This window comes from Dama dama, chromosome 12 (assembly GCF_033118175.1).
Source record: "Dama dama isolate Ldn47 chromosome 12, ASM3311817v1, whole genome shotgun sequence".
NCBI classification, from domain to species: domain Eukaryota; kingdom Metazoa; phylum Chordata; class Mammalia; order Artiodactyla; family Cervidae; genus Dama; species Dama dama.
In genome coordinates, this window is record NC_083692.1 from 4,601,810 (window position 1) to 4,626,358 (window position 24,549).

Consider the following 24,549-nt stretch of genomic DNA (forward strand, 5'->3'; position numbering starts at 1 on the left):
CAAGCCAGAGCCATAAATGTTTCCATATATTACCAGGATTTCCCAGGTGTCACCATAACCTGCAGGAATTGGAGCTGAATAGGCACCTTTATAGGACTTCCCTGGGGGCTCAGACAGTAAAGCGTCTGTCTACAATGTGGGAGACCCGGGTTCAATCCCTGGGTCGGGAAGATTCTCCGGAGAAGGAAATGGCAACCCACTCCAGTACTCTTGCCTAGAAAGTCGCACGGATGGAGGAGCCTGCTGCAGGCTGCTGTCCATGGGGCTGCAAAGAGCTGGACACAACTGAGCAACTTCACTTCACTAGGCACCTTTATTCCTTTTTAACAGGGTTGTGCTAACGTAAATCAGATTATTCTAGAGGGAAATGCTGACAGAATGATTTTGTCCAAGTTCCTGAAAACACCCGAAAAAAGTTCTGAGAGCCTATTTTTTTTTTTTTTTTTGCACAATTAAATAAAAATCATGGTGAGTCAAAGAAAAGCAAGATTAGAAGGCTTGCCTGACAGTCATTTAAAAAATAGAAGCTATATAATTTAGATGATTTGTGATAAGAGGTTTGAATGATTCTCACTGGAAAACTGAACAGGAAAATAACCAGGTGACTCAACACCCAAAGGCAGGAAGCAAGAGTGAGTCCTCCAGGCCCACAGGAGGCTGAGTGATGGACTGGCCGTCAACATTATCCTTCCTGTGTTGCATTCCCAGCATGCTAATTACCATGAGCCTAATAACTCACTCACTGCGTGGGTTTAGAGATAGGCTCCCCTTCAGCTGCTCTATGTGCGAGAATGTTAGGTTAGGTGACTAGCTAGACGCTAGTTAGCGTATGCAACACTCACTGGCGTGACTACCGAGTAATTTAGAGTCTCATCTCTGTATAATGTGTGTTAATGCTATAAGCCTTTTTCTTCCAGCACCACTGTCTTCAGTCCCGTCAGAGAGAGTAAGCCAAATATTCACTAGTTACTTACCTAACTGCAGAACTCTCGAGAATGCGGATGAGGGTGTTTTTGAAGCACTGTTTGAAACAACAAGCTAATAGATCTGCTATTAGAGGATTTACACATCCATTCCACCACCGAACCTTTATTTCACATCTGAATCCAAGAATCCTTGGATTCCTGGTATAAGAAGTGGGTGGGTCAGGGCGGGCAGGACTCAGATGGCATGGAATTCCCAGGCCGAGGAGCTCAGCATCCAGGTCCATGTGAGAAGGAGCACGCGGCCTCTCCTCCTCCACTCCTGACTGTTTTCAGGCTTCTCCAGGCAGGCCTGTATGATCCAGGGGTCCTTTCTGAGTTCATCCTAGACTACCCTTCCTCCTTAATGTGGAACACCCATCACCCTAAGAAGGCAGATGCTGGAGACAGCCACAGTCTGGCCCGTGGAGGGGATGGCCCTGGGACAAGGCTAGATAGGAGAAGCTCTTTTCAAATCTAAAAAAGTAATGGTAAACCCTCCTCAGGTGCTCAGTGTCCCTAAACCAGACACGCTGAAGATGTCTGATGTTTCTGAAATGGGTGGTACCATCTCCCAGCAGAAATGCAGGTCTAGATGACCACAGATCTCCTAAAATGTCATCTAATGAAATGCATGTCATCTTATCAGATCCTGGAAACCTGGACCCTCTTGAAATTGTATACATGGAGAGAAAGAAGAGATGCAATGCAACGATGTTCTAAATTCTGTAGGGCTTTTAGAATGGAGCTCTCCTAAAACTCCTGAAGTTCAGGGTGGGGATGAGAAGCCCTCTAGGAAGTCAGGTTCTTTGGTTCAGTGCTCTAATTTCTCTGCCGCTTCACCACTCTCCCTCTCTCTTTTTAATATTTCTCACCAGGGTATGGGAATATTGCTCCAAGCACTGAAGGAGGCAAAATCTTTTGTATTTTATATGCCATCTTTGGAATTCCACTCTTTGGTTTCTTATTGGCTGGAATTGGAGACCAACTTGGAACCATCTTTGGGAAAAGCATTGCAAGAGTGGAGAAGGTCTTTCGAGTGAGTACTGCGTCTGTTTAAACCCTAACCTCTGTGATCCAATTGGCTTTAGCCTGGAAGGATCCAGAAGAAATTACCAGGATTTTATGGTGTCATTCTCACTTTTAATGGGATAATTCAATGTTGTGGTCATATTTTTTTATTTCGACCCATGGTAGTCACAGGTACAGTTCCTAATTCTTGTCTCTTGTCAGTCTCCCTGGAATCAGAACACAAGAGGGTTAAGTGTGGATTTTCCAACACATATTTTGGAGACATGTGGCACACACAACTTCTTATTAAAGAAGGGAGATGTGTTTTTTAGTGTATTGGCAATAAAGTGGTGTTCAGTTGCTCAGTTGTGTCTGACTCTTTGTGACCCCAGGGACTGTAGCCCGCCAGGCTCCTCTGTCCATGGGATTCTCCAGGCAAGAATAGGAGTGGGTTGCCATTTCCTCCTCCAGGGGATCTTCCTGAACCAGGGATCAAACCTGTGTCTCCTGCGCCTCTTGCATTGGCAGGCAGATTCTTTACCGCTGTGCCCCCTGGGAAGCCTGGCAACAAAGTAGAGAATTATAAGCCCGTCCATTTTGTTATTGGAGCTCCTTCTCTCTTTTATTTCCAAGCCCAGCATCTCTAGGCTGATCCTGGCTTCTAAGACCTCTTCCAGACGCCTGCAATTTCCAGACATTGCTTTGTGTTTTGTATCTGTCTCCTCACGGCCCCTTCCTCTCTCTTCTCCCACAGCTGAGTGCTCCCTCAGCAATAGTCCGCTCACATACTAACTCATACTAAGGTGTTAATGATTGCTATTGCCTTCGTGAGTTTTTCTTTTTGAGAATACTCACCTTGAAACAAGGGACAAAAATCTCAGTGCGAGGGGTTTGTTTACTAGAGGTGGCGTTCCTGGTATCAGTGACAGGCATGTGGAGTGATTGGACTGGGCTTTCCAATGCCCTTTAGCTCACACCCAATCATAAAATTTAACAGAACACTTGTTTTGTTTAGCAGTAAGATCATTTCTGCTCTCTTTCTCATCTCTTTACCTAATTCTCAAGTCTTTCAAACTTCCTTCAGGGAATTATTTCTTATGATGGCTTCGTATTTAAGAATGACAATTTGAGCTCTTTATCAGAATCTGGAAATGATGGGCAGAAATAGGCCAGTGGTCAGTTCTAAGGCTGTGCTTGTTTTCCCCTGTGAGACAAGAAATCATGACATAAACTTCTCTTTAGAGGAATGTAAGGGAGTGCGCCCCTCGAGCCGTTTCATAAATTCTCGTTGAGTTAAGTGGAGGAAGGAGGCGCTAGAGTTGGCTTGGGGATGCCTTCTGTAAGCTCAGGGGCTTTGGGTGAGCTGACTCAGTTTGCATGTGTGCTTGCTAACCCACTTAAGTCGTGTCTGACTCTTTGCCACCCAGCGACTGCAGCCTGCCAGGCTCCTCTGTCCATGGGGATTCTCCAGGCAAGAATACTGGAGTGGATTGCCATGCCCTCCTCCAGGGGATCTTCCAGACCCAGGGATCAAACCCGGGTCTCTTGCACTGCAGGCGGATTCTTTACCACTGAGCCACCGCGGAAGCCCCTGCCTCAGTTAACTCATTGGCAAAATGAGGTGGAATTTGAATCCACTTTGTAAGGTCTTGGTGATGGCGAAATGGAATAATGTATGGAAAAGAGCTTGGCACAGGGCCGGACACAGAGTTCAGTGCTGCTGAGTGTCTGTCTCCCGAAGGGGGCACTTGTTGGCAAGCAGGACACCCATTAGAACTTCATGAGTGGCTCGGTGACATGGGGGGGTCTTCCTGGAACCTTCCACAACCTTTGCTCCGAATTGCTGGCTGGCCAGCCAGCCTCATTAGAGTGTGCAGCTGGGCTCTGTGGTCACCATGGAAACCATCAGATGCTCAGGTCCCCCTACACCAGACATGGCAAACTTGCCTCCAAGGGCTGTTTTGAACTTCTCAGAGGTAGCCTGTTAGCCATGGCCTGATGGCTTCTGAGTTAGACAAAAATGAATCTGGTGGCTTGAGCACTCAGAAGAACAGAATTCAAGTGGAGAAATGTCTGATCTGGCGTTTTTATTTTTATATCGCTTCTCTAGATCTGAGTTTATTCTTGGAAAGGAAGGATCAGACTACAAGCTTTCGAAATTCCCCCTTAGCAAAAATAAAATTTGGAAACTGTATTCTAAATGAGGGAAGAGGCTGCAATCATTTTGACGGCATCTGCTCCTGAATTTGGGGACTTTGTTCCCTTAATGAATTTCTTACTGCAAGTAGAGAGGACGGTTCTCCTTGCCCTTAAAAGCTGCGTCTCAAATGGATCATTACCAAGGCTCTGGGACAGAGCCTCCAGAATCTCACGTTTCATTTTATGCTGATGGCCCGCTCCCTTCCTTGCGGTGCCATCAAAGATCGGGAGTCTTTCAGGAAGGAGCCGGCAGTGTATCACTGAATTCCAGCACACGATGCATGCCTTTGCAGACCTTGGAAGTGGCAGTGGAGAGGTGTCTGAGTTCCAGGAGGACTATGAACACACTTCCCCAACCTGCGAACAAGCGTCTCTGCTGCAGTTTGCTTGCTGTGTGCAGTTTTGGTGGAAAGTCTCAAGGCTCTTGGCTATCCATTTGAGCTACATCTAAAAGGCCACTTACTGCTAGTTGCTCAGTCCTGTCTGAGTCTCTGCGGCCGCATGGACTGCCGCCCACCAGGCTCCTCGGTCCGTGGGATTTCCCAGGCAGGACTACTGGAGTGGGTAGCCATTTGTTTCTCCAGGGGAATCTTCCCAGCCCAGGGATCGAACCTGGGTCTCTTGCACTGCAGGCTGATTCTTTGCCATCTGAGCCACCAGGGAAGCCCTATTTTGAGAACTGAAAATTGCATAAACCAACAAAGCTTGGGTTGTGAATGTTTGGTTCCCCCGAGGATGATTTATTTACTTTTCACTTGCTCCATGATTTAGCCTTTTCCTTCACCTGGTATGCGTTCTCTCAGCTCTTGGGAACGGAGGATTTTTAGTGGAGTAAAGGTAAAATATACGATCTAGGCGCTTGGATTCTGAGGTGACAGGGTTTGGATTCTTTTATCCCATCCCAGGTCTGAGCCTCATTTTAAAGAACTGTTGAGGGTTATTGTATTAATATTATGTAGAAATGCCAAAAGCATTCTTAAATATCTGACTCTTGGGGGTTTTATGGGGTGAATAAATGAAAACTCTTTTTTCCCCTCTGAAGTTATGAACTAATTGAGAAATAGATACAGAAGTCAGATAGAGATTAAAAGGCCAGCTTTCTTGCTAATAAGCTCATCAGAGAATGTAGTTTTAGCTTTGATGCCAGAAGGACTTACTAACCATTTTCACCCTGATTTAGAAGGATTTCCATGCTCTAGTAGTTTTGTATTGCTGTGTAGCAAATTAGTACCAATGTAGACACTTAAGGCAGCACTGGTTTATTACATCATTGTTGTGTAGGTAAGACATCAGGGCGGGCTTGGCCAAGGTTCTTGGTCAGGATATCAAAGGCTAAAAAGTCAGAGTGTCGACCAGGCTGGGTTCTGGGTCTGGGGAAGAATCTGCTTCCACACTCATTCAGATCTTGGAAAGAATAAGTTCCCTGTGGTTGTAGGACTGAGAGTCCAGTTTCCTTGCTGGTCATAGGGTGGGGGCCATTCTCACCTTCGAGGTGGCATACACTCCTTGGCACAGGGCCCCTCCTCTTTGAAGACAGCGTGGAATCCTTCTTCTATCTCAGTGGCTTCCCCTCTGCACTCTCCTGTCAGCTGGAGAAAGCAGTGTGGACTAAGAGCTCATGTGATTAGATGTGAGTGTGTGTGTTAGTTGCTCAGTTATGTCCTCCTCTCTGTGACCCCATGGACTGTAGCCCGCCAGGCTCCTCTGTCCACAGGATTCTCCAGGCAGGAATACCGGAGTGGGTGGCCGTTCCCTTCTCCAGGGGCTCCTCCCAGCCCAGGGATCGAACCCGGGTCTCCTGCACTGCAGGCAGATGCTTTGCCATCTGAGCCACCGGGGAAGCCCAGGGTTAGATGAGAGATGGGATCTCGCTCCTCATCCCTTAGGGTCAACTGAGCGTCGTGGGCGTGATCGCTCACCGGGGGCCGGGTTCTGGGGCTCAGGGTGCTGCAGCTTTGGCTGTTTAAGAGACCCCGCCCCCACACCGTCTTGGTCTTTGGTCCACAGGCCTCCTTGGTGAGGGCAGGGTCTGCTCTACTTGCTACACCAGAGAGAGCAAAGCAGAGGGCAGTTCCCTCGAGGGAAGGTTTCAAACAAAAGAAACCTTTGAAGACGATTTCAAATAAGAGAAAAAAGGGGCCGAGCCGAGGGAACTCAGTCCGTTCTGCTGAGCCTGCTGGGCGAGGGGACTCGGTCCCTCCTGCCAAGTCCGCTGGGCCAGCAAAATGGACCTTGCCCTGTGCTGATTTACAGAGGGTTAAGCATTCGACACAGCTTACCCGGCGGGAAGCCTGGAGCGAGGTTGGTTCAGGCTTCAGGCATCCTCTTCCCAGTAACACGCTAAGGATTCTGGTGCGAGTTCCAGAGTGTGGATTTTCCCCGCCACGTGGAATTCTCTGACACCAGCTCGGTGTCTTACCATTCAGCCCAAGTCTGGCCCTGTCTACCTAGAATTCGCATCAGGTCCCACAGGCCTGCTCTCCGCCTTAGATGCCAATGGCGAGTCAGCTTGTTCGTGTGCTTCTGATGAGTGGAGGTTCATGCATCAGAGGTTCCCCCCACCCCTTCCTTCCTTGGGTTCAGTCCGTTTGTTAAAGTGGCTCAGAGAACTCAGGAGACCAGCGTACTCACTAGACTTCTGCTTCATCACCAGGGGTATTTAAGGGTGTGGATCAAAAGTGAGACAGAGAGGTACCCAGTGCAAGGTCCAGACCCAGTAGCGCCTCCCCAGGGGTCTGGGGCCAGGCCTGCTGGCATGTCAAGTGTCTGGTTTACCAACCTGGGATTTTTATGGCGGTTTCATCTCCCATGGGTGTGATTGATTCAGTCGTTGCCCATTGGAGATTGATTCAATTTCCAGTCCCTCTCCCAGTCCCACTGGAAATTAGCGGTTGGGAGTGCAGTGGGGGTGTGGCTGAAAGTTCAGCCCTCTGTTCCTGGTTGGTTTCTGGTCTCCCTGGTAACCAACTCCCATCCTTAGATGACCCCAAAACCACTTCATTAACATAATAAAAGAAGCTTTATGGCTTTCCGGAAATACCAGGGGTGTTAGAGTCTTGTGCCAGGAAAGTGAAAGTGAAAGTGAAGTCGCTCAGTCCTGTCCAACTGTAGTGGGTTGCTATTTCCTTCTTCAGGGGATCTTCCTGACCCAGGGATCAAACCCATGTCTCCTGCATTGCAAGCAGATTCTTTACCACTGAGCCACCTGGGAAGCCCTTTGACTCTGTCAGAGGACGTTAGTTCACGTACGGTGGCCACAAATACCACCAGCTTACTCTTACCCCCGCCGAGTCTTCTGCTGCCTGGGCATTTCTCCAGACATGAGGGGTTTTTTTTAAGGGAAACAGACATGACATTGCTCACTACAGCTTTGGCCTCCAGTCACAACCCACTGGCTTGAACAAGTCACCCTGCCGCACCCACGTGGAAGAGGGCCTGGAATGCACTGTTTGATCTCCAGGAAGGCGAGGGGGTGGGTAAATTGATGAGTCATGTCATATGCAGATTCCCTGGGACTACCTGTAGGGCCCTGTAGGGTAACAGCATCCGTGGGATTTAGACGCAGATGGCCTAGGCTCTCTCTTTGGGGACCACATCTCTAGTGATGCTCATATTGCATCCAACAGAGGTGGAGCCCGTGATTTGTTAAGTGACTTGCCTAAAACTACACAGAGTTGAGTGAGTGAGCCTGGACTTGGGATGATCTGTAAATATTTATATAACATAAGGAAAGCCTGGCGGCTCAGCGGTAAAGAAGCCACCTGCCAATGCAGGAGACATGGGTTCCATCTCTGGGCTGGAAAGATCCCCTGGAGAAGGAAATGGCAACTCACTCCAGTATTCTTGCCTGGAGAATCCCACGGACAGAGGAGCCTGATGGGCTACAGTCCATGGAGTTGCAAAAGAGTCAGCCATGACTTAGCGACTAAACAACATACAGATTGAAAGTATTTCTTCCTACGTTTCCAGCCAGAAATCTGACCAATTAGCAAGGAAGGATAATTACTTGGGATTGAGCAGGGCTGACCTCGGTACCAAAGCAGCTTTGGGAAGTGGGCGGCCTCTCCCTTCCCAGCCGTGGGCTGGCTCTTGCTGGGCTGGGCTGACTGTCACGTGATAGGATGCTGTAGGAAACTTGGTCAGATTTTGGACTGGATCCCATTTTCTTGCTCTGAGTTGGACTTTGGCCTCTGGTAAAGAGCAGCTGCCTCTTTTCATCTGGCTGATCCACAGGCTTTCCGATAGTACCTCTAAAACCAAGGGACACTTTGCTTCTTCTTTGGCCTTTCCCTCCCAAGGAAACAGCAGAAATGTTTATTTGTCTTTGGAACCAAAGGAGCTTGGGTGTAGCTGACAAATAACGTGTTACCCTAGGCTTATCAATGTGGTGATAACTTGGGGACTTTAGAACCCACCAAATGCTTAACACAGGGTGATGACAGTCTCAATCTGGTAATGACATTCAATTCTTGGGCGAATTAGTCACTTTGGGTTGGAGAAAGGGGCTGGTGATGAAAGCCAAAGGTTCCAGAGACCTCTGCTGCGTGCCTGGCATGAATCAAGGAAGGGTTTTGAAGAACATCTCTGGCTTCTCTTTCTCACAGGGTGTCTTTGAGCTAGTCCCCACAGCAGTGAGGTTAGCAAAATAATTATTATTTCAAGAAGATAAAAGCTCTTGTTTTGGGAACTGCCTGTTATTCTCAGCTCTGTGGCTTCAACTATGATTTCCAGCTCTTGGCATCTCTGGTGAAGATCACTGGGATACTAGTCATGCGCACCAGCATCTTGCCTAAAGAGTCAGGGGGGCGGGGGCGGGCCAGATGGTGGGCTGAGAGTGCCTGACGGTGTGTGGGTGTGCATGTGAACGTGTGTCTGTCTGCCTCTGTGACACGCCTGTACTAGTTCATACCGTACATAGTGCAGTCTGAGAAATAACCCAGTGGGACTAATGTCACACGGACGCCGTGCTGGGCTGCGCTTAGTTGCCCAGTCATGTCTGACTCTTTGCGACCCCGTGGGCTGCAGCCCGCCAGGCTCCTCTGCCCATGGGCTTCTCCAGGCAAGAATACTGGAGTGGGTTGCCATGCCCTCCTCCAGGGGATCTTCCCAACTTAGGGATCGAAGGCAGGTCTCCTGCATTGCAGGCAGAGTCTTTACCGTCTGAGCCACCTGTTACATGGGTTTTGATCAGAGAGAAGACCCTGGTTTTAATGCGAACAGTTTGCTTTCTTACTTTTCTTAAGAGGCTGGAAGGGGATGGGAGGTAAATGTGTTTTGAGATGTATTTATTTGCTTATGGATGCCCTAGGTCTTCGTTGCTGCATGGGCTTTATCTCTAGCTGTGGCGAGCGGGGCTGCTCTCAGCTGCGGCCGTGCCCGGGCTTCTCATTGTGGTGGCTTCTCCTGCTGCAGAGCAGGGGCTCCAGAGCGTGTGGGCTCAGTAGTTGTGGCTCAGTAGTTGTGGCTCAGTAGTTGTGGCTTAGTTGCTCTGAGGCATGTGGGATCTTTCTGGACTTCGGATCGAACTAGTGTCTCCTGCATTAACGGGTGGATTCTACCACTGAGCAACTGGGGAAATGCTGGTAATGGTTTTTAAATGCACAGAAGGCATATATTTTTAAAGCTTTCTTGATTAGGTTCAGAACAGCTGAGTCCATTTAAGAGTATTATCCCTGATGTTCACTTGGGACGAACTATGTAAGTTACATCCACCAAACAGACTACACAGCATCTCTTAATGACGCCGTGATGAAGTTTGTCCACGATGGAAGAAAGAGAAAGTCACTCAGTTGGGGCCGACTCTTTCCAACCCCATGGACTGTACAGTCTATGGAATTCTCCAGGCCAGAATACTGGAGTGTGTAGAAGATCCCCCTTCTCCAGGGGATCTTCCCAACCCAGGGATCGAACCCAGGTCTCCCGCATTACATTCCTTACTGGCTGAGCCACCAGGAACGCCCGTGTCCATGATGGCCGGATGGTCCTTCTTCTCTCCCTTCCTCTGATGCAGTCTTGCTCAGCCTCAGCTCTGTGGACATTTTGGGCTGGAAATTGTCCTGACACCTGCCCTGTGCATGGTGGGTTGTTCAGCAGCTCCCCTGGCCTCACTAGATGCCAGTATCATCCGTGTCTCTGATATGAGAGCCAAAAATGTCTCCGGACAGTATTAAATGTCTCCTCGAGGGCAAAACTGTCCCAGTTAAGAACCTTGACTCTGCTGGGGTTTAAGGGCTCAATTGTGCCACAGGTCCCAAGGGGCATGTCCTGGCCCCCTGGCTGAATCTTCCACACGAGCCCTGGGGTCTCCAGTCATGGTCCTGTCTGGTTCTTCAGGGCCAGTGCTGTTACCACTCAGAATTCTCTTCTCTCAGATGGGTCCTTAAAGAGGGCTTTAGAAACTTTATACTCTGGACATGAGATTGTTGTCTGTGTGCTGAGTCATGTCTGACTCTTTGAGACCCCAAGTGCTGTAGCCCGCTGGGCTCCTCTGTCCATGGGATTCTCCAGGCAAGAATACTGGAGTGGGTTGCCATGCCCTCCTCCAGGGGGTCTTCTCAACCCAGGGATTGAACCCAGGTCTCCTGCTTGGCAGGTGGGCTCTTTAACACTGGCACCACTTGGAAAGCCCAGAAATAAGATCATTCTAGCTAATAAGGGAACATGCCTGGAGGCCTGATTCTGATGATATATCCAAAGATAGTTGGTTCCACTATTCTTCAGCAGGCAAATCATCTCAGCACTATCTCTAGCTAGCCCACCGGGGATTAATCTAATGTATGATTTTTTCCCTCTTTCTTGTCAATCTTTTATAACCTGCCAATGTCCCTTGGGTGTCTCCTGTTGCCATCTGAGATGAATATTTTAATGGCTTTTAAAATGCATCTTCACAGTTTACTAAAACAACAAGACTATCAAATTGCCTAAAATATAACTACTTAATATACTGCCTGGATAATGTTTACCTTTTAAACATTTTTAAGGTAGGTTTAACAGAGTCTCTTTGTCTTTCTAGCAAACTTTGATCACTGGAAGCTTCTGGGAATCTGACTGCTACTTTGGGATGAGCATTCACTTACGGACTTCTGTATGCAGGGATCTTTGTAGGGAGACTTGTCATTTGTCCAGTGGGATTTGGTTGAGGCAAACTGAGTGTTGTGGGATTCAGTATGGAAGTCTGGAGATAAGATGCACATGTGTTTTGAGGATTTACTGTACACTGGACACTGGGTTGTGGGCTTTACCTAGAGTATGCTCTCAAGATCTCAAAGTAAGCGTTATCGTTTCTCCAGTAGTCATGTATGGATGTGAGAGTTGGACTATAAAGAAAGCTGAGCGACGAAGAATTGATGTTTTTGAAACGTGGTGTTGAGAAGACTCTTGAGAGTCCCTTGGACTGCAAGGAGATCCAACCAGTCCATCCTAAAGCAGATCAGTCCTGAATATTCATTGGAAGAACTGATGCTGAAGCTGCAATACTTTGGCCACCTGATGCGAAGAACTGACTCACTGCTGGGAAAGATTGAAAGCAGGAGGAGAAGGGGACGACAGAGGATGAGATGGTTGGATGGCATCACTGACTCGATGGACATGAGTTTGAGCAGACTCCAGGAGTTGGTGATGGACAGGGAATTCTGGTGTGCTGCAGTTCATGGGGTCGCCAAGAATCGGACATGACTGAGAGACTGAACTGAACTGAAGCTCTCAAGGGACCATTCTTACCTTCTTAATTATGAGATTGGAAAGCTTGAACTGGTTCTATGAGTGCTCCAAGATCACTCAGTCCATAAGTGACAGCAGAAATTCCAAACAAAATCTCCCATCCCAATGAGCACATGTAGACTTTGCTTTCCCATCATCCTTCCCTCCCTCTTTCTCTTATAAGGTAGGGATAGTGTCTGGTGGTTCAGAACAGTCTTTCATGAAAGCTTTAGTAAGACCTGGGGACAGACAAAGATGGCTAGTTGAGAAAAAAAGCTAATATTGGCCCTGTCTTTATCTGCAATCAAAAGGGTTTTGGTTTTCCAACTTTATCTCATCTGTGGACACTTTGAATTGGACTGTAGCCTCAGATTTTTCTCTCCGCACTGGCTCTAGCTCCTGAATCTGGCTGTTTATTGCCAGACACCTCTTGCTTGGTGTTCTCTTCTCCTGCAGATTAATCTAGGGCCGAAGCCCCCTTGCTCGTGTCTGCTGTGTGATTGATGCGAAGGTGAGCTTGGAGGAGAGGGCCTTGAACTGTCCTGGTGGCTGACTGGTCTGGGCCCACCTCCGCGAGCGGAGTTGCCAGGCAGACTGCGTTCTCCACGCTTCCATTCATTTCTGTACTGTGTGCAACCCACTCGATGTTGGCAGGAAGAGGAACACGCAGCTCTAAGCCCAGCTTCTTGGCAGATGGTCTTGTCTTCCTAACGCAACTCTCCTTTTTCTGGATTCATCAGATTGCCTCAGTGGTTTTGAGAACCTGGAGTTTGAGGGCATTAATGTCAAGATTTTAGTTCCCACTGGGGATTTGACTCAGTCTTAAACTCATGGAAGGGCTTTCCTGATGGCTCAGTGGTAAAGAATCCGCCTGCCAATGCAGGACACGCAGGAGACATGGATTCGATCCCTGGTTTGGGAATGCTCCCTGGAGAGGGAAATGGCAAACCACTCCAATATTCTTGCCTGGAGAATCCCATGGACAGAGGAGCCTGGTGGGCTACAGTCTATGGGGTCGCTAAATAATCAGACACGACTTAGTGAGTAAACAACAAGGACAAACTCCAGGAAAGTGGTGGAAAAAGCTCTTCCTAAACCACCCTCCAATCAAGGAAATTCTCTGGAACATTTGTATGGGTATTCCTTACCTGCTGGGTCTCACCCATGAAAGAGATGGTCGCTTCCTAGAATCCCAGGGATTTTCGGGAGAAAACATTTTATTATTTATTTTCTTGGCCAAGTCACGCAGCATGTGGGATCCTAGTTCCCCAGCCAGGGATCAAACCTGGGCCCCCTGCATTGGATGCATGGGGTCTTAACCTCTGGGCCACCAGGAAAGTCCCAAGAAAACATTTTCTGTCTTTGCACTTTGAAACTACTGACAGTCCAATAGTGCCTTAGTATGTATGGTAACTGGTTTTTAAAACTTCCAGGCACTTCTGAGTTATGAATTTAATCCAAGAGTTTTATTAGTATTCATATTTTCATTAGTATCATAAAACCAGCCTAATAGGTGGATGCCTTCCCATGTTGACCCTTCATCACCAATTCTCACAGGATGGTTTGGGTCTTTGGAGGACACTCATGTAATAGAATAATAATCCTTTACCGTTTTATAGAATTCTCCTCTTTTTTAATATTACATTTATTAGTATTAAAAAAACACCTTTTTTCTTTTATGCTTAGCCTCATGCTAGCTCTGTGAACCAAGCAAGTAATAAAACACTCGAGAATAGCTTCTGACAAGTTGTTGTTCAGTCACCAAGTCATATCTGACTCTTTGCGACCCCGTGGACTGCAGCATGCCAGGCTTCTCTGTCCCTCACTACCTCCTGGAGTCTGCTCAAGTTCATGTCCATTGAATCGATGATGCCATCCAACCATCTCATCCTCTGTTGCCCTCTTCTTCTGCCTTCGATCTTTCACAGCCTCAGGGTCTCTGACAAATTAGGCTCCTAAAAATTGAGGGATGCCATGGTTGACCTGAGTCTGCCCAGTGCAGAGTAGGGTGTGTGGCCTGTGACGGGTATGTCAGTGGTCACAGATAAATTCCAAGCTGCTTTTGAACTTCTTGTTTTAGGAAAGGGAGAGTGTTTAGGATACATCATTATTGAGAGGTGTGCCAGTGCTCTGAACCTTAACCCCAAAGAGGCTGTTCCCTTGGGGGTGACAGCATGCTAGCTATGGTATGTTCACCCTGCTGAGCAGGCTCTGATGGCTTTGAGTAAGAAAGGGAATTGCCCGAATTGATGGAGCCCAGGAAACGTACATTCTTGTTAGAGGAGGTACTTTTTGTATTTTGGGGGAGAAAACACTTAGAATTTTCATTGACATTTTCTGAGAAGAGCTGGGTTTATGCCTCGTAGCATTTTGCCTTAATGATTTTGCGCTGTATCTTGGAAGTTTACTGCTGAGTTTAGTCTCCTGTTAGGACAGAGCCGTGGTTCTCACCCTGTGGGTGGTGGTTCCCTGAATCTCTCCTCGCATCAAGTGTTGTTGGTACAGAGAACAATGCTGTGCTCAGTCGCTCAGTCATGTCCACCTCTTTGCGACCCCGTGGACTGTAGCCCGCCAGGCTCCTCTGTCCATGGAGATTCTCCAGGCCAGAATGCTGGAGTGGGTAGCCTCTCTCTTCTCCAGGGGATCTTCCCAACCCAGGAATTGAACTGGGGTCTCCTGCATTGTAAGCAGGTTCTTTACCAACTGAGCTACCTGGGAAGCCCAGATAGAGTATGTGTCCTTTATACACATACTGCCTTTTCCCAAATGTATGCGGAGGGGTGAAAAAGAAAGTGAAAGTGTTAGTCGCTCAGTTGTGTCTGAGTCTTTGCGACCCCATGGACTGTAGCCCACCAGGCTCCTCTGTCCCTGGAGACTCTCCAAGCAAGAATGCTAGAGTGGGTTGCCATGCCCTTCTCTAGGGGATCTTCTCAACCCAGGGATCAAACCCAGGTGGATTCTTTACCAGCTCAACCCCCAGGGAAGCCCAAGAACACTGGAGTGGGTAGCCTATCCCTTCTCCAGGGGATCTTCCTGACCCAAGGATTGAGCCTTGGTCTCCTGCTTTGCAGGCAGATTCTTTACCGTCACCAGGAAATCAGGTAATCATCAGTAATTGACTTAAGTTCATTTAAAAATATGATTCCTGGATTCATAGTCCCTTTTTTTCTTTATATGTTTTCATAATCAGTGGCACCTAATGTCCTATTAATGTGTGGGAATTGAGGATTTTTTAAAATGTTTACAAGGGATTCCCATCATCAGAAAAGCTGACTACAAAAGTAGAGAGCAACACTGTCTTTTCAGATCAGCATATTTCTATGGAATTAACAGTTCTGTCCTGGCCATAGTCACTGTTTCAAAGAAGGTCTCTTTTCATTTAAGGTGACCCCAAGAGTATGTTGGATTCTTTAGAGCCTGCTCCAACTTTTTCTTTATGTCTGTTTTGTTCTATTGTGGTAAAATATACATAACATAAAATTTGCCATTTTAACCATTTTTAAAAATTAATTAAAAAAAATTTATCAGCCATACCACACGACATTAGGGGGATCTTAGTTCCCCGACCAGGGTTTGAACCCATGCCCCATGCTGGGGAAGCTCAGAGTCTTAACTGCTGGGCCACAGGGGAAGTCCCCCGTTTTAACCATTTTTAACGGCCAGTTTGTCGGCGTTAAGTGCAGTCACCCTGTTGTACAGTCATCGCCACCATCCGTCTCTCCTGTAACTGAAACTCTGCCCGTTGACCAGTAGCTCCTCCTTCTCCGCACCCCCCGGCAGCCTCTACTGCACTTTCTCTCTATGAGTTTCTGCTCTAGAAACTCACAAGGGAATCGCACAGTACTTTTCTGACTGGTTTATTTCACTTAACATCATGTGGTTCACGTGTGTCAGCCTGACCTTCCTTTTTGAGGCTGAATGTGTCCCCCTGTAGATATGGATCACGTTCTGCTTATCCAATCATCTGTCTGTCGCTGGGCTGTTGGGTTGCTTGACCTTTCAACAGTTGGGAATAGTGCCCCTTTGACTGTGGATGTGCAAGTATCAGTTTGAGGCCCTGTTTTTAATTCCTTTGGGTGTACACCAGGGATGGGATGGCCGGACCGTATGGGGATTCTGTGTTTTATTTTGCGAGGAGCTGCACTCCGTTCCCTTCCCACCAGCGATGTAGAAGGCTTCCAGCTGCTGCACATCTTCACCAGCCCTCGCTCTTTCCTTTTTCGTTAACTTCTATAGGCCACAGAGACAACCGTGCTGACGTGCTGGCCGTCCCCTTCAGTCTGGGCCGCTCCGGGCCGTCCTTATCTGACGGGGGACAGAGTGGACAGGCTGGGCCCTGCCCGCCTCCCTCCCACCTGCCCCCCACCCCCCTCCGGCCGAGTCTCCATCCTCGGGCGTGTCCCCACCCTGCGCTCCGGCCCTGGCCCGCCTGCCTGGGCCCCTGTGGGCTGCTGACGCCTGGTTTCCGCCTGGCTCTGCCGCTCTGAAAGCCTCGCCTTCACCTCACAGGGATTCAGTCTCCAGCTGCCCACTGTGCCTGCTCCTTCACACCCCTCCCCAGGTCAGCTGCCTAATCAGTAATCAAATAAGGCCTCCTGTGTCCTCCGCACGGCGGGGGTATATGACAGTAAAGACAGACTGTCCCTTCTCCCAAGGAGGAAACAGACGTGATGAAGACCAGTGTCCATCATGAGGCCAGAGCCGGGCAAACGGCCTTGGAAGTCATTCAGCCTCAGGGCATGAGCCTTGAGCTGTCACTTACCAGCCGTGTGACCCCGGGCGGTGCCTCAGGTTCCTTGTCTGAAAAATGGAGATTAAAAACAGGAGCCACTGCTTTGGGCACTTAGCTGACGCAGGAGAGCGATGCCTGGCATCTGCGCAGCACCGGTACATGTTACTTACTGTTTAGCTTCGGGAGCTCAGGGTGGGGCCTCCTGAATTCCAGCTTGCGTATTTGACATCACACGCCTTCAGTGATGCACCTGTCTTATGTGGCTAATGGATTATTCTCTTTAATTAAAACATAAAGGCTTTGAAGCTAAGGGATACTCTGCCTTTCTTTTACTTTTCCTCTTTTTTGGTGGGATCTTTGCTTCCTAACCAGGGATTGAACCCAGGTGCCCTGCACTGGTAGCACAGAGTTCTAAGCGCTGGACTGCCAGGGAGTCCTCCGCTGCCTTTCTTGTTCTGTCTGCCTCTGGCACCTGCTGAGTGCTAAGTGCTTTGCTGCATAGTCACTCAGTCTTGTCCAACTCTTTGCAACCCCATGGACTGTGGCCCACCAGGCTCCTCTGTCCATGGGATTCTCCAGGCAAGAATACTGGAGTGGGTAGATATTTCTTTCTCTGGGGCATCTTCCTGACCCGGGGATTGAGCCTGGGTCTCCTGCATTACAGGCAGATTCGGAGTGGGTTGCCATTTCTTTCTCCAGGGGATCTTCCCAAACCCCGGGATCAAACCTGCATCTTCTGCATTGGCAGGTGGATTCTTTACCACTCAGCCACCTGGGAAGTGCTTTAGAGGCATTCAGTAAGTACACATTGATGGTGAATTGGAAAGAGAAACAGACAGACTCCTTTCCACACACCCAACATGTGCAGGCTATGCAGTGGCTCCAGCAAACCCCACTGAAGAAGGGACACTTACTAAGGTGGCCTTCGGTGCTACCCTTTGAGGGATGGACGTGCAGGTGGGTGGGGCTGGGGAAACAAGCGGATGAGCAGTGACAGACAAAGGGACTCTGATGGACAGGAGGAGCTGGGCCTGGGACAGAGCGCCAGGCATCAGTTATTACCTTTGGAGGAAAAGATGCACTGGGCATGAACCAGCAAAGGAAGAATCCAGAAGGTCTGAGCGAGCTCCTGCTGTTCATCCGAGCGAGGGGGGAGGTTGTGCCTTTCATTAGTTGCAGCTGCTTAGGCAGATGTGTCCTTGGTATTCCACCACGGAACTTGGAGAGATGCGGGTGAAAAGAAAGTCAAAGGAGGAAAATGAATTTATGTGAGCTACACGTTGGTTGCCTCTTCACTTGCACATGCTCTTACTAGATCTAGGACACACAGGCCCGTATGTATTTTTTATAAAGCATCAAAGAGTTCTAAGACTTTCCTCCCCAAAGACACTTGGCTCCTCAAATGTCAATTGGGGACCCCCTGGAAGGTGGATTCTGCTCTGCTGCTGCTCAGAGACTGCGTTCTTGCCACCAGGGCTCCACTTAGACTGAGCAATGTTCCCTGGGTTAGTTTCTCTCCAGTCCTTGGCAGAAGTGAATTTTGCTGCAAACAACATCAACACTATTTCTACCTGAGCCTGGGGAATGGCTGAAGGGCTCATGTTAGATTGCTATTATTCATATTTGGCTGTCTCCCCGTCCACGTTCCCCCACCTCGCTTCTGTCTCACGGTTGAATAGATAGAGAAGAATGTGATTGGCATCTTGTAATCAGTTACCGGGGTCTTCCCTTGCAATTCGATCAACGCTTTGCACTTTAGTTTGAACACTTAGAAACAGGAATCTTGAGCATGCAGTTAAGAAAAAAAAGCAAAGGAATTTATGTATGATTTTTATGGATAGCATGGGATAGCACAGAAGCTTCTATGCGATTTTTTTTCAAAATGAATTTTATCAAGGATGGTAACAGCGTTGGCACCAAAACTAACAAGAAAGCAAACATCAACATTTGAAGCAAAATGCGTGCCATCTAAGTGCCATATGGTGTGCTGGCAGCGTTAGCACCGTTTTCTTTTTGCCTTTCATCCTTTTCCTGACATCGCTGTCTGCTTCTTGCCTCTGCTGCTCTTTAAAAAAAACCCTCTGTCGTCCTTAGCCCTTTGATTCTGTATGTCCAGTAGGTGTCTTTCTCTCCCACCTTCCCTTTGGAGGCTTGTCAACCTTTCCTCCAGGGAAGAAGGGGAAGAAGACCTGTCCAGATGGCCGGATAAACATGTGACACCTGCTTCTAGGAGACTCTCCGGGGGGTAGTTGGAGGGTTAGAGGAGACCGCTCTTTCTGTCTCTTTTCTAGGGTTTTAAAAAGTGATCATGTCTTTAGCTTTAATAATATTTTGAGAAATATCTTGAATCCAGATTCTCTCCCATGATTAGGGAAATAGCAACAGAAAAAGAACTCACCAACCAGACTTTGAGAAAAGTTCATGTTGGTCAAATTGTTTTAAACAATGAGTGGAAAAGGTGTGGGAGACTAAGGTACAAAATTCTGGTTCCAAACTGAGTCATGGAGATGAAATGTACAGCAAGGGGAATACGGTATATAATACTGGGATGTTTCTATGTGGTGACAGATGGTAACTAGATGTAGCGCAGTGATCCCTTTGTAATATTCAGAAATATCGAGCCACTGTATTGTGCACCGGGAACTAATATAAGTGTTGTAGGTCAACTATGCTTCAAAAATTCCTTTTTTTAAAATTTTTTTTAAAGCTTCTCACAAGTAACATTCTTTCTTAGAGTAAGATCCTTGATGATGGTGTTTGGGGAGAAATCTCTGCTTCCACAGGGGAAATTCAAAAGGCCTGTGTGTTTGGCCCAAAGCGCAACTCTCTTTCATCTCCGGATTTCTGCATGTGACGTTTCTGCGTGTGCTCAGTGGCTCAGTGGTGTCCAGCTCTTTCTGACCCTGTGGACTGTAGCCTGCCCGGCTCTTGTGTCCAAGGAATTTTCCGGGCAAGAATACTGGAGTGGGTTGCCATTTCCTGCTCTAGGGATCTTCCCAAACCCAGGGATTGAACCCCTCGTCTCCTGCGTCTCCTGCATTGGCAGGTGGAGTCTTTACCACTGAGCCACCTGGGACGCCTCCTACACAGTTCCCTACACCCAATCCTGAATCAGACCTCTCCTTCTTCAAAGTGCTAGCCAATATTCCTACTGCCTTTACTTCACCATAAATTGCCCAACACCCCCTTTTAGAACAATGGTTTATTACTGTTCCTTTACTACATGCAGACGAATTTCATGGGTAGCACAACTTAACCTACACGCTGCTTTCTAACTGCGAGATGAAGGAGACGTAAAAACAAGGTAATTTATAATAACGGAATCGTGTTTTTGCAGTAGGTGCTTGGCTGTGAATCCCTGGGAGATACACTAAAGTGGTTAGACCCTGCATCTATTAATACATGTCGGATGCAGAGGCCTGGCCGGATGTGTCGCATCTGGGAGGAAGCTGCCACGGGGACTTTCTTGCCAGGGTTGTGGTTTTCCAAGATAGAGAGCAGTTGTTGGCAAGGTTCCAACTTGTCAAAACTCAGCCTTCTTGCCGTTTACGTTGGAGTCATAGTCTTAGGAAATTCAGCCTGTATTGAACCTGTGCAAAAAGCTATGTGTGTGTGTGTTTGTGTGTGTGTGTGTGTTTACCTAGAAGGGAGTTTTGTTCTCAGCTCATGAATTTTCCTCGCGGGTCATTCACGGTAAACGTGAGATAATCCTTTGGCCCGTGACACTAGAGGGGAGCGAGCGTAGGAAGGCACCCGTGCGGGGCCCGCAGGATGCAGGGTTGGGGGACCCCGTGCAGGAGGACGGCGGTTCGGGGGGACGGGAACGTGCACGGAACCCGGGTGCAGGAAGCGGGCTCGGTGACGGAGCCGGCGGAGGGGGCCTACAGGAGGTCGTATTGGGGTGGCGCTCCGAGGGGTGAACGGGAGTTCTGCCCGGCGTGAGAAGGGGGAGAACATCGTAGTGGACGGAACAGCCTTGAAGAAGACACAGGAGCGTGGGGAGGTGCAGGGTTTGGGCACCGATGCATGATCAGCCCCTCGGAGGGTAAGATACAGAAAGAAGCGGGGCGGTAGACCCGACTCAGGGGGCGGCGTGTGCGTGCCAGGAGCGGGGCTCCCCAGCAGCTCTGCTCAGGAACCGGGTCGCCGCCTCCCGGGACAGGGAGGCGGTGCAGATGGGATGCAGTTACCGATCTGGAGCAAGGCGCGGCCTTACCGAGGCCACCGCCGCCTCCGCCAGCCGTCCCGGGATTCTGAAGGCCGTCTCAGACCGGCCCATCTCTCTTACTTTCCCTCGGGCAGGAGCTACTGCCCGTGCCCTCTGTGGTGTTCCTGCAAAGGCGTGGTCCTCACCCGCCTCCCCAAAGAGAGGAAGACACCGCACGGTTTGCGAGGGCTTCGCGCTGTTTCTCCGGGGAGCGGCTAGAGCACAGTCGTTGGTAGCACGGTCCTCCCTTCCTCTCTTTCCCTTGGCTCCTCCGCTCCCTGCCCCTCTCGGTCTCTCCACCTCTCCTCCTCTCCTTTCACTGCAAAGACTACAAAAGGGCTAGACGGTCACTGGAGAGACTTTGGAAACACGAAGGGTACTAAGGAGGGGGGGGGAAAGTCACGTGAAAATCTGTTGGCCAAAGAGATCATCACGGACATGTGGATGATGGTACTTCCGAGTCTTTCCTCTTTGCATTTCTGAGTCGCCTCAATGCCTGGAGCCCCAGCAGGCCCCTCCCCAGCTCTCTTTTCTTCTGGCACTTGCAGGGATTTTCACTCTTGTGTGCCGCTGTCGGGGCTTCCCCGGTGGTAAAGAACCTGCCTGCCAATGCAGGCAGAGGTAAGAGACACAGGTTCGATCCCTGAGTTGGGAAGATCCCCTGGAGGAGGGCATGGCAACTCTTTTCCAGTCTTCTTCCCTGGAGAATCCCATGGACAAAGGAGCCTGGCGGGCTTCAGTCGACAGGGTCACAAAGACTTAGACCCGACTGAAGCGACTCGGCACATATGTGCCCGTGTCTGTCCTGGCCGCAGCCTGCATCCTCCCCGTCAACTCCTCCGATCACCAGTCTTTCCCTGGATCCCTCGCAATGCTGCTGGCCCCTCCTGCAGCGGCAGACCCCTCTGCCTCGGTTGGTATTGCCCTGCCCCACGGGCCTGGAGGCTGGCACCATGCTGCCTATAACCATCCATCCCAGGAGTGGACAGAGCCCCTTCTTCACCACAGCTGAAACTGGCTGGAATTTTTGACAAGACATTTTTTGAAAGATTTAGGAATGTCAGAGGGATATTACCCAAAGCAGTTAAATCACATCTGATTATAGTTCTGCCTGATTTTAAGAGTCCAGGATTCCAGCGGGGAACCCATTCCAGGCCACGTCCCTGACCCGCCTCCAAGTAGCTGAAGCCAGCTTACCCTGACCTCCAGGAGTGGCAGTTTAGCTGAATCAAGAGACACTGACAATGGCTACTTTAAACAAAAAATAAAAATAAAAGCAAATTTAAAGCTGTTGTGTAGCTACTGAATTCCTGAGATGGATGGAGACCTAGACTTGGGAGGTGCCCAGGCAAAAGCCATGACCGAGTCGTGCTGTAGAACTAGACCTGAAAGAAGCCCCGACTGTGTCTGCCGGGCAGACAGCACCAAGCCCGCTGCCCCCTGCTTCTGGGCCCCCGATGCCGCCACAACTGCCTTTGTGACCTTCCCTAGAAACGGGATATAATTCCACCGTTGGGGCCACCAGTCCCAGAGCGGAGTCCACACGGTCCATGCCTCCTTCTGTAACAGCAGTGGTGGGCTGCCTGCTGCCTGCCCCGCCCTCCTGCCGCCCGCCCCCATGGAAGCGCCCGTCCGGTCTGATTCAGCTCCACCTTGATCTGTGGCAGGGTTCTGGCTCCTGTCTGCACGCCACTCGGTGTCTCGGTCCCTCGGTCTTTGCTGGTGAAGCAGGTGGTCCCGCTCCCGGGCAGAGCTCTGCATCGGACCCCTGCCTCCCTGCCTCTGGCCCTGCACTCTGGGGGTTCTGCCTGGCAGAACCTAGGAAGACTCAGTCCCTCCCCACTTCCTTCCTCTCCAGGCTGAGTGGGCATTCTACCCCCACTCTGGGTCCATCCCTAGCTAAGTCTTATCCAGGCTGTGGGAGACGAGGAAGTGGTTACACGCCTCTGAGCATCTTCGGCCCTCATTTAAGAACAGCCTTTGGGATTCCAGAGGGAGAAAAGGGCAGGGGGACACAGGAAACAACCTTCAGATGGACACTTCAGGGTCCGCCCTGCCGCACCTGCCCACTGGTGCCTGGCTCAGGGCCGGGCTCATGTCTCTCTGGTTGGACGAGCCGGGGTTGTGTGTGTCTGTCCTTGCAGTAGGGAGACCTGGGAAGTGAGTCGCTGACGTTCTTCAGCTTCTGTGCTGGGAAGAGGGCTCTGTCTTTCACCAGGCCAAAGAAGGGGGCTCAGATGATGGGCAGACAAAAAGGAATGACCGGTCTCCTCAAACCTGGTCATGTCCTAGGATCTGATTCCATCACAGCGTGATAGTAGGGTGGTTGGTTGGCTTTCAACAGTATCACGATGGTCTTGAACAGCACACTCCCAGCTGAGTGTCCCCAGGGTGGGTCCAGTTCCATTTTCTAGTCTTTTTTTCAACATAAGGAGAACATCAGAAGGCCTGGATGTCTTTTTTTAACGTTGTCTTTGGGGGTCTTCGTTTCTGGTTCTCTCTGGAGAATTATTCACATAAGAGCAGGCATGTCTCTGTTCAACACTTGGCAGGACTGAAGTCATCTGAAACTGTATGTGAAGGAGAATGTTTTTCTCAAGAAATTGTCATCTGCAGAGACGCAGCCCCTCCCTGACCACTACATAGTGCTTTTTCTTATGGACGATGTGATGTCCACGCCTGCTATCATTTGCAAAGCTAAACAGCCTTGTCGTTTCATGAAAGATGAAAGAATTAATATACTTTTGTCATTACATTAAGCTCCATTAAAGTGTTTGTATATAACTTAATTCTCTTAAAAGGAAAAGCTATGCCAATTAACTAACAACAGGGACATTTACTGTGTGTGTGTTCACTTAGTAATACAAATAGGATTCTGTCTGGTCATGTCTAATCGAATCCACAGTCTCATGGAAATCCATTCTAACCAAATTAAAGAACAATGCTACTTTTTAATAATTGTGGAAGAATGGTAGATGCATAAATAGAGATGAATTATGAACTTATTTGCCCACAATGCATGCACACTTGGGAGGTCCTTGAGGCATTTGTGTAAATTTTGATACACAGAGGACAAATCTATCAGAGAACCAGGATACCCGCTTTGGATGATTGCCGTGAGGTTATCAATGAAAACTTCCTCAGGAGCGGGAACCACCCAAAGCATGCAGAGTCTGAGTTCATTGGCACCTTCTTGGCCTCCTTCAGGGTTGCTTCTCTCCAGCACCAGTCTGCTGCCTTGAATCACTTGCAGTCACCCCCTTTAGTACCATGGTGGTTTTAGTCGCTCAGTCGTGTCTGATTCTTTGCAAGCCCATGGACTCCTCCCCTTGGAGCTTGCCAGGCTCCTCTGTCCATGGGATTCTCCAGGCAAGAACACTGAAGTGGGTTGCCATTTCCTTTTCCGGGGGAACTTCCTGACCCAGGATCAAACCCGGGTCTCCTGCATTGCAGGCAAATTCTTTTTTTTTTTTTTTTTTTTTGCAGGCAAATTCTTTACTGACTAAGTCATGAGGGAAGCCCCATTACTACCAGGAGTGTATCTTTTTCTTTAGTTTTTATCAGAGTATAGAAGGAAATGGAAACCTGCTCCAGTATTGTTGCCTGGAGAATCCCATGGACAGAGGAGCCTGGCGGGCTCTAGTCCATGGGGTCGCAAGAGTTGGACACGACTTAGCGACTAAACCACCAACCATAGTTGCTTTACAATGTCGTGTTAGCCTCTGCTTATAGCCAAGTGA

The 24,549-nt window shown here is 49.1% G+C and overlaps 1 protein-coding gene across 1 annotated transcript in view; it reads left to right on the plus strand.

Annotated features, from left to right (window-relative positions):
* KCNK10 (potassium two pore domain channel subfamily K member 10) overlaps nt 1-24,549 on the plus strand; it is a 147,713-nt gene that overhangs the window by 105,480 nt on the left and 17,684 nt on the right. The window contains exon 4 of the mRNA XM_061158338.1: nt 1,841-2,001. Coding sequence (XP_061014321.1) covers nt 1,841-2,001 — 161 coding nt within the window. The remainder of the gene's footprint in view (nt 1-1,840; nt 2,002-24,549) is intronic.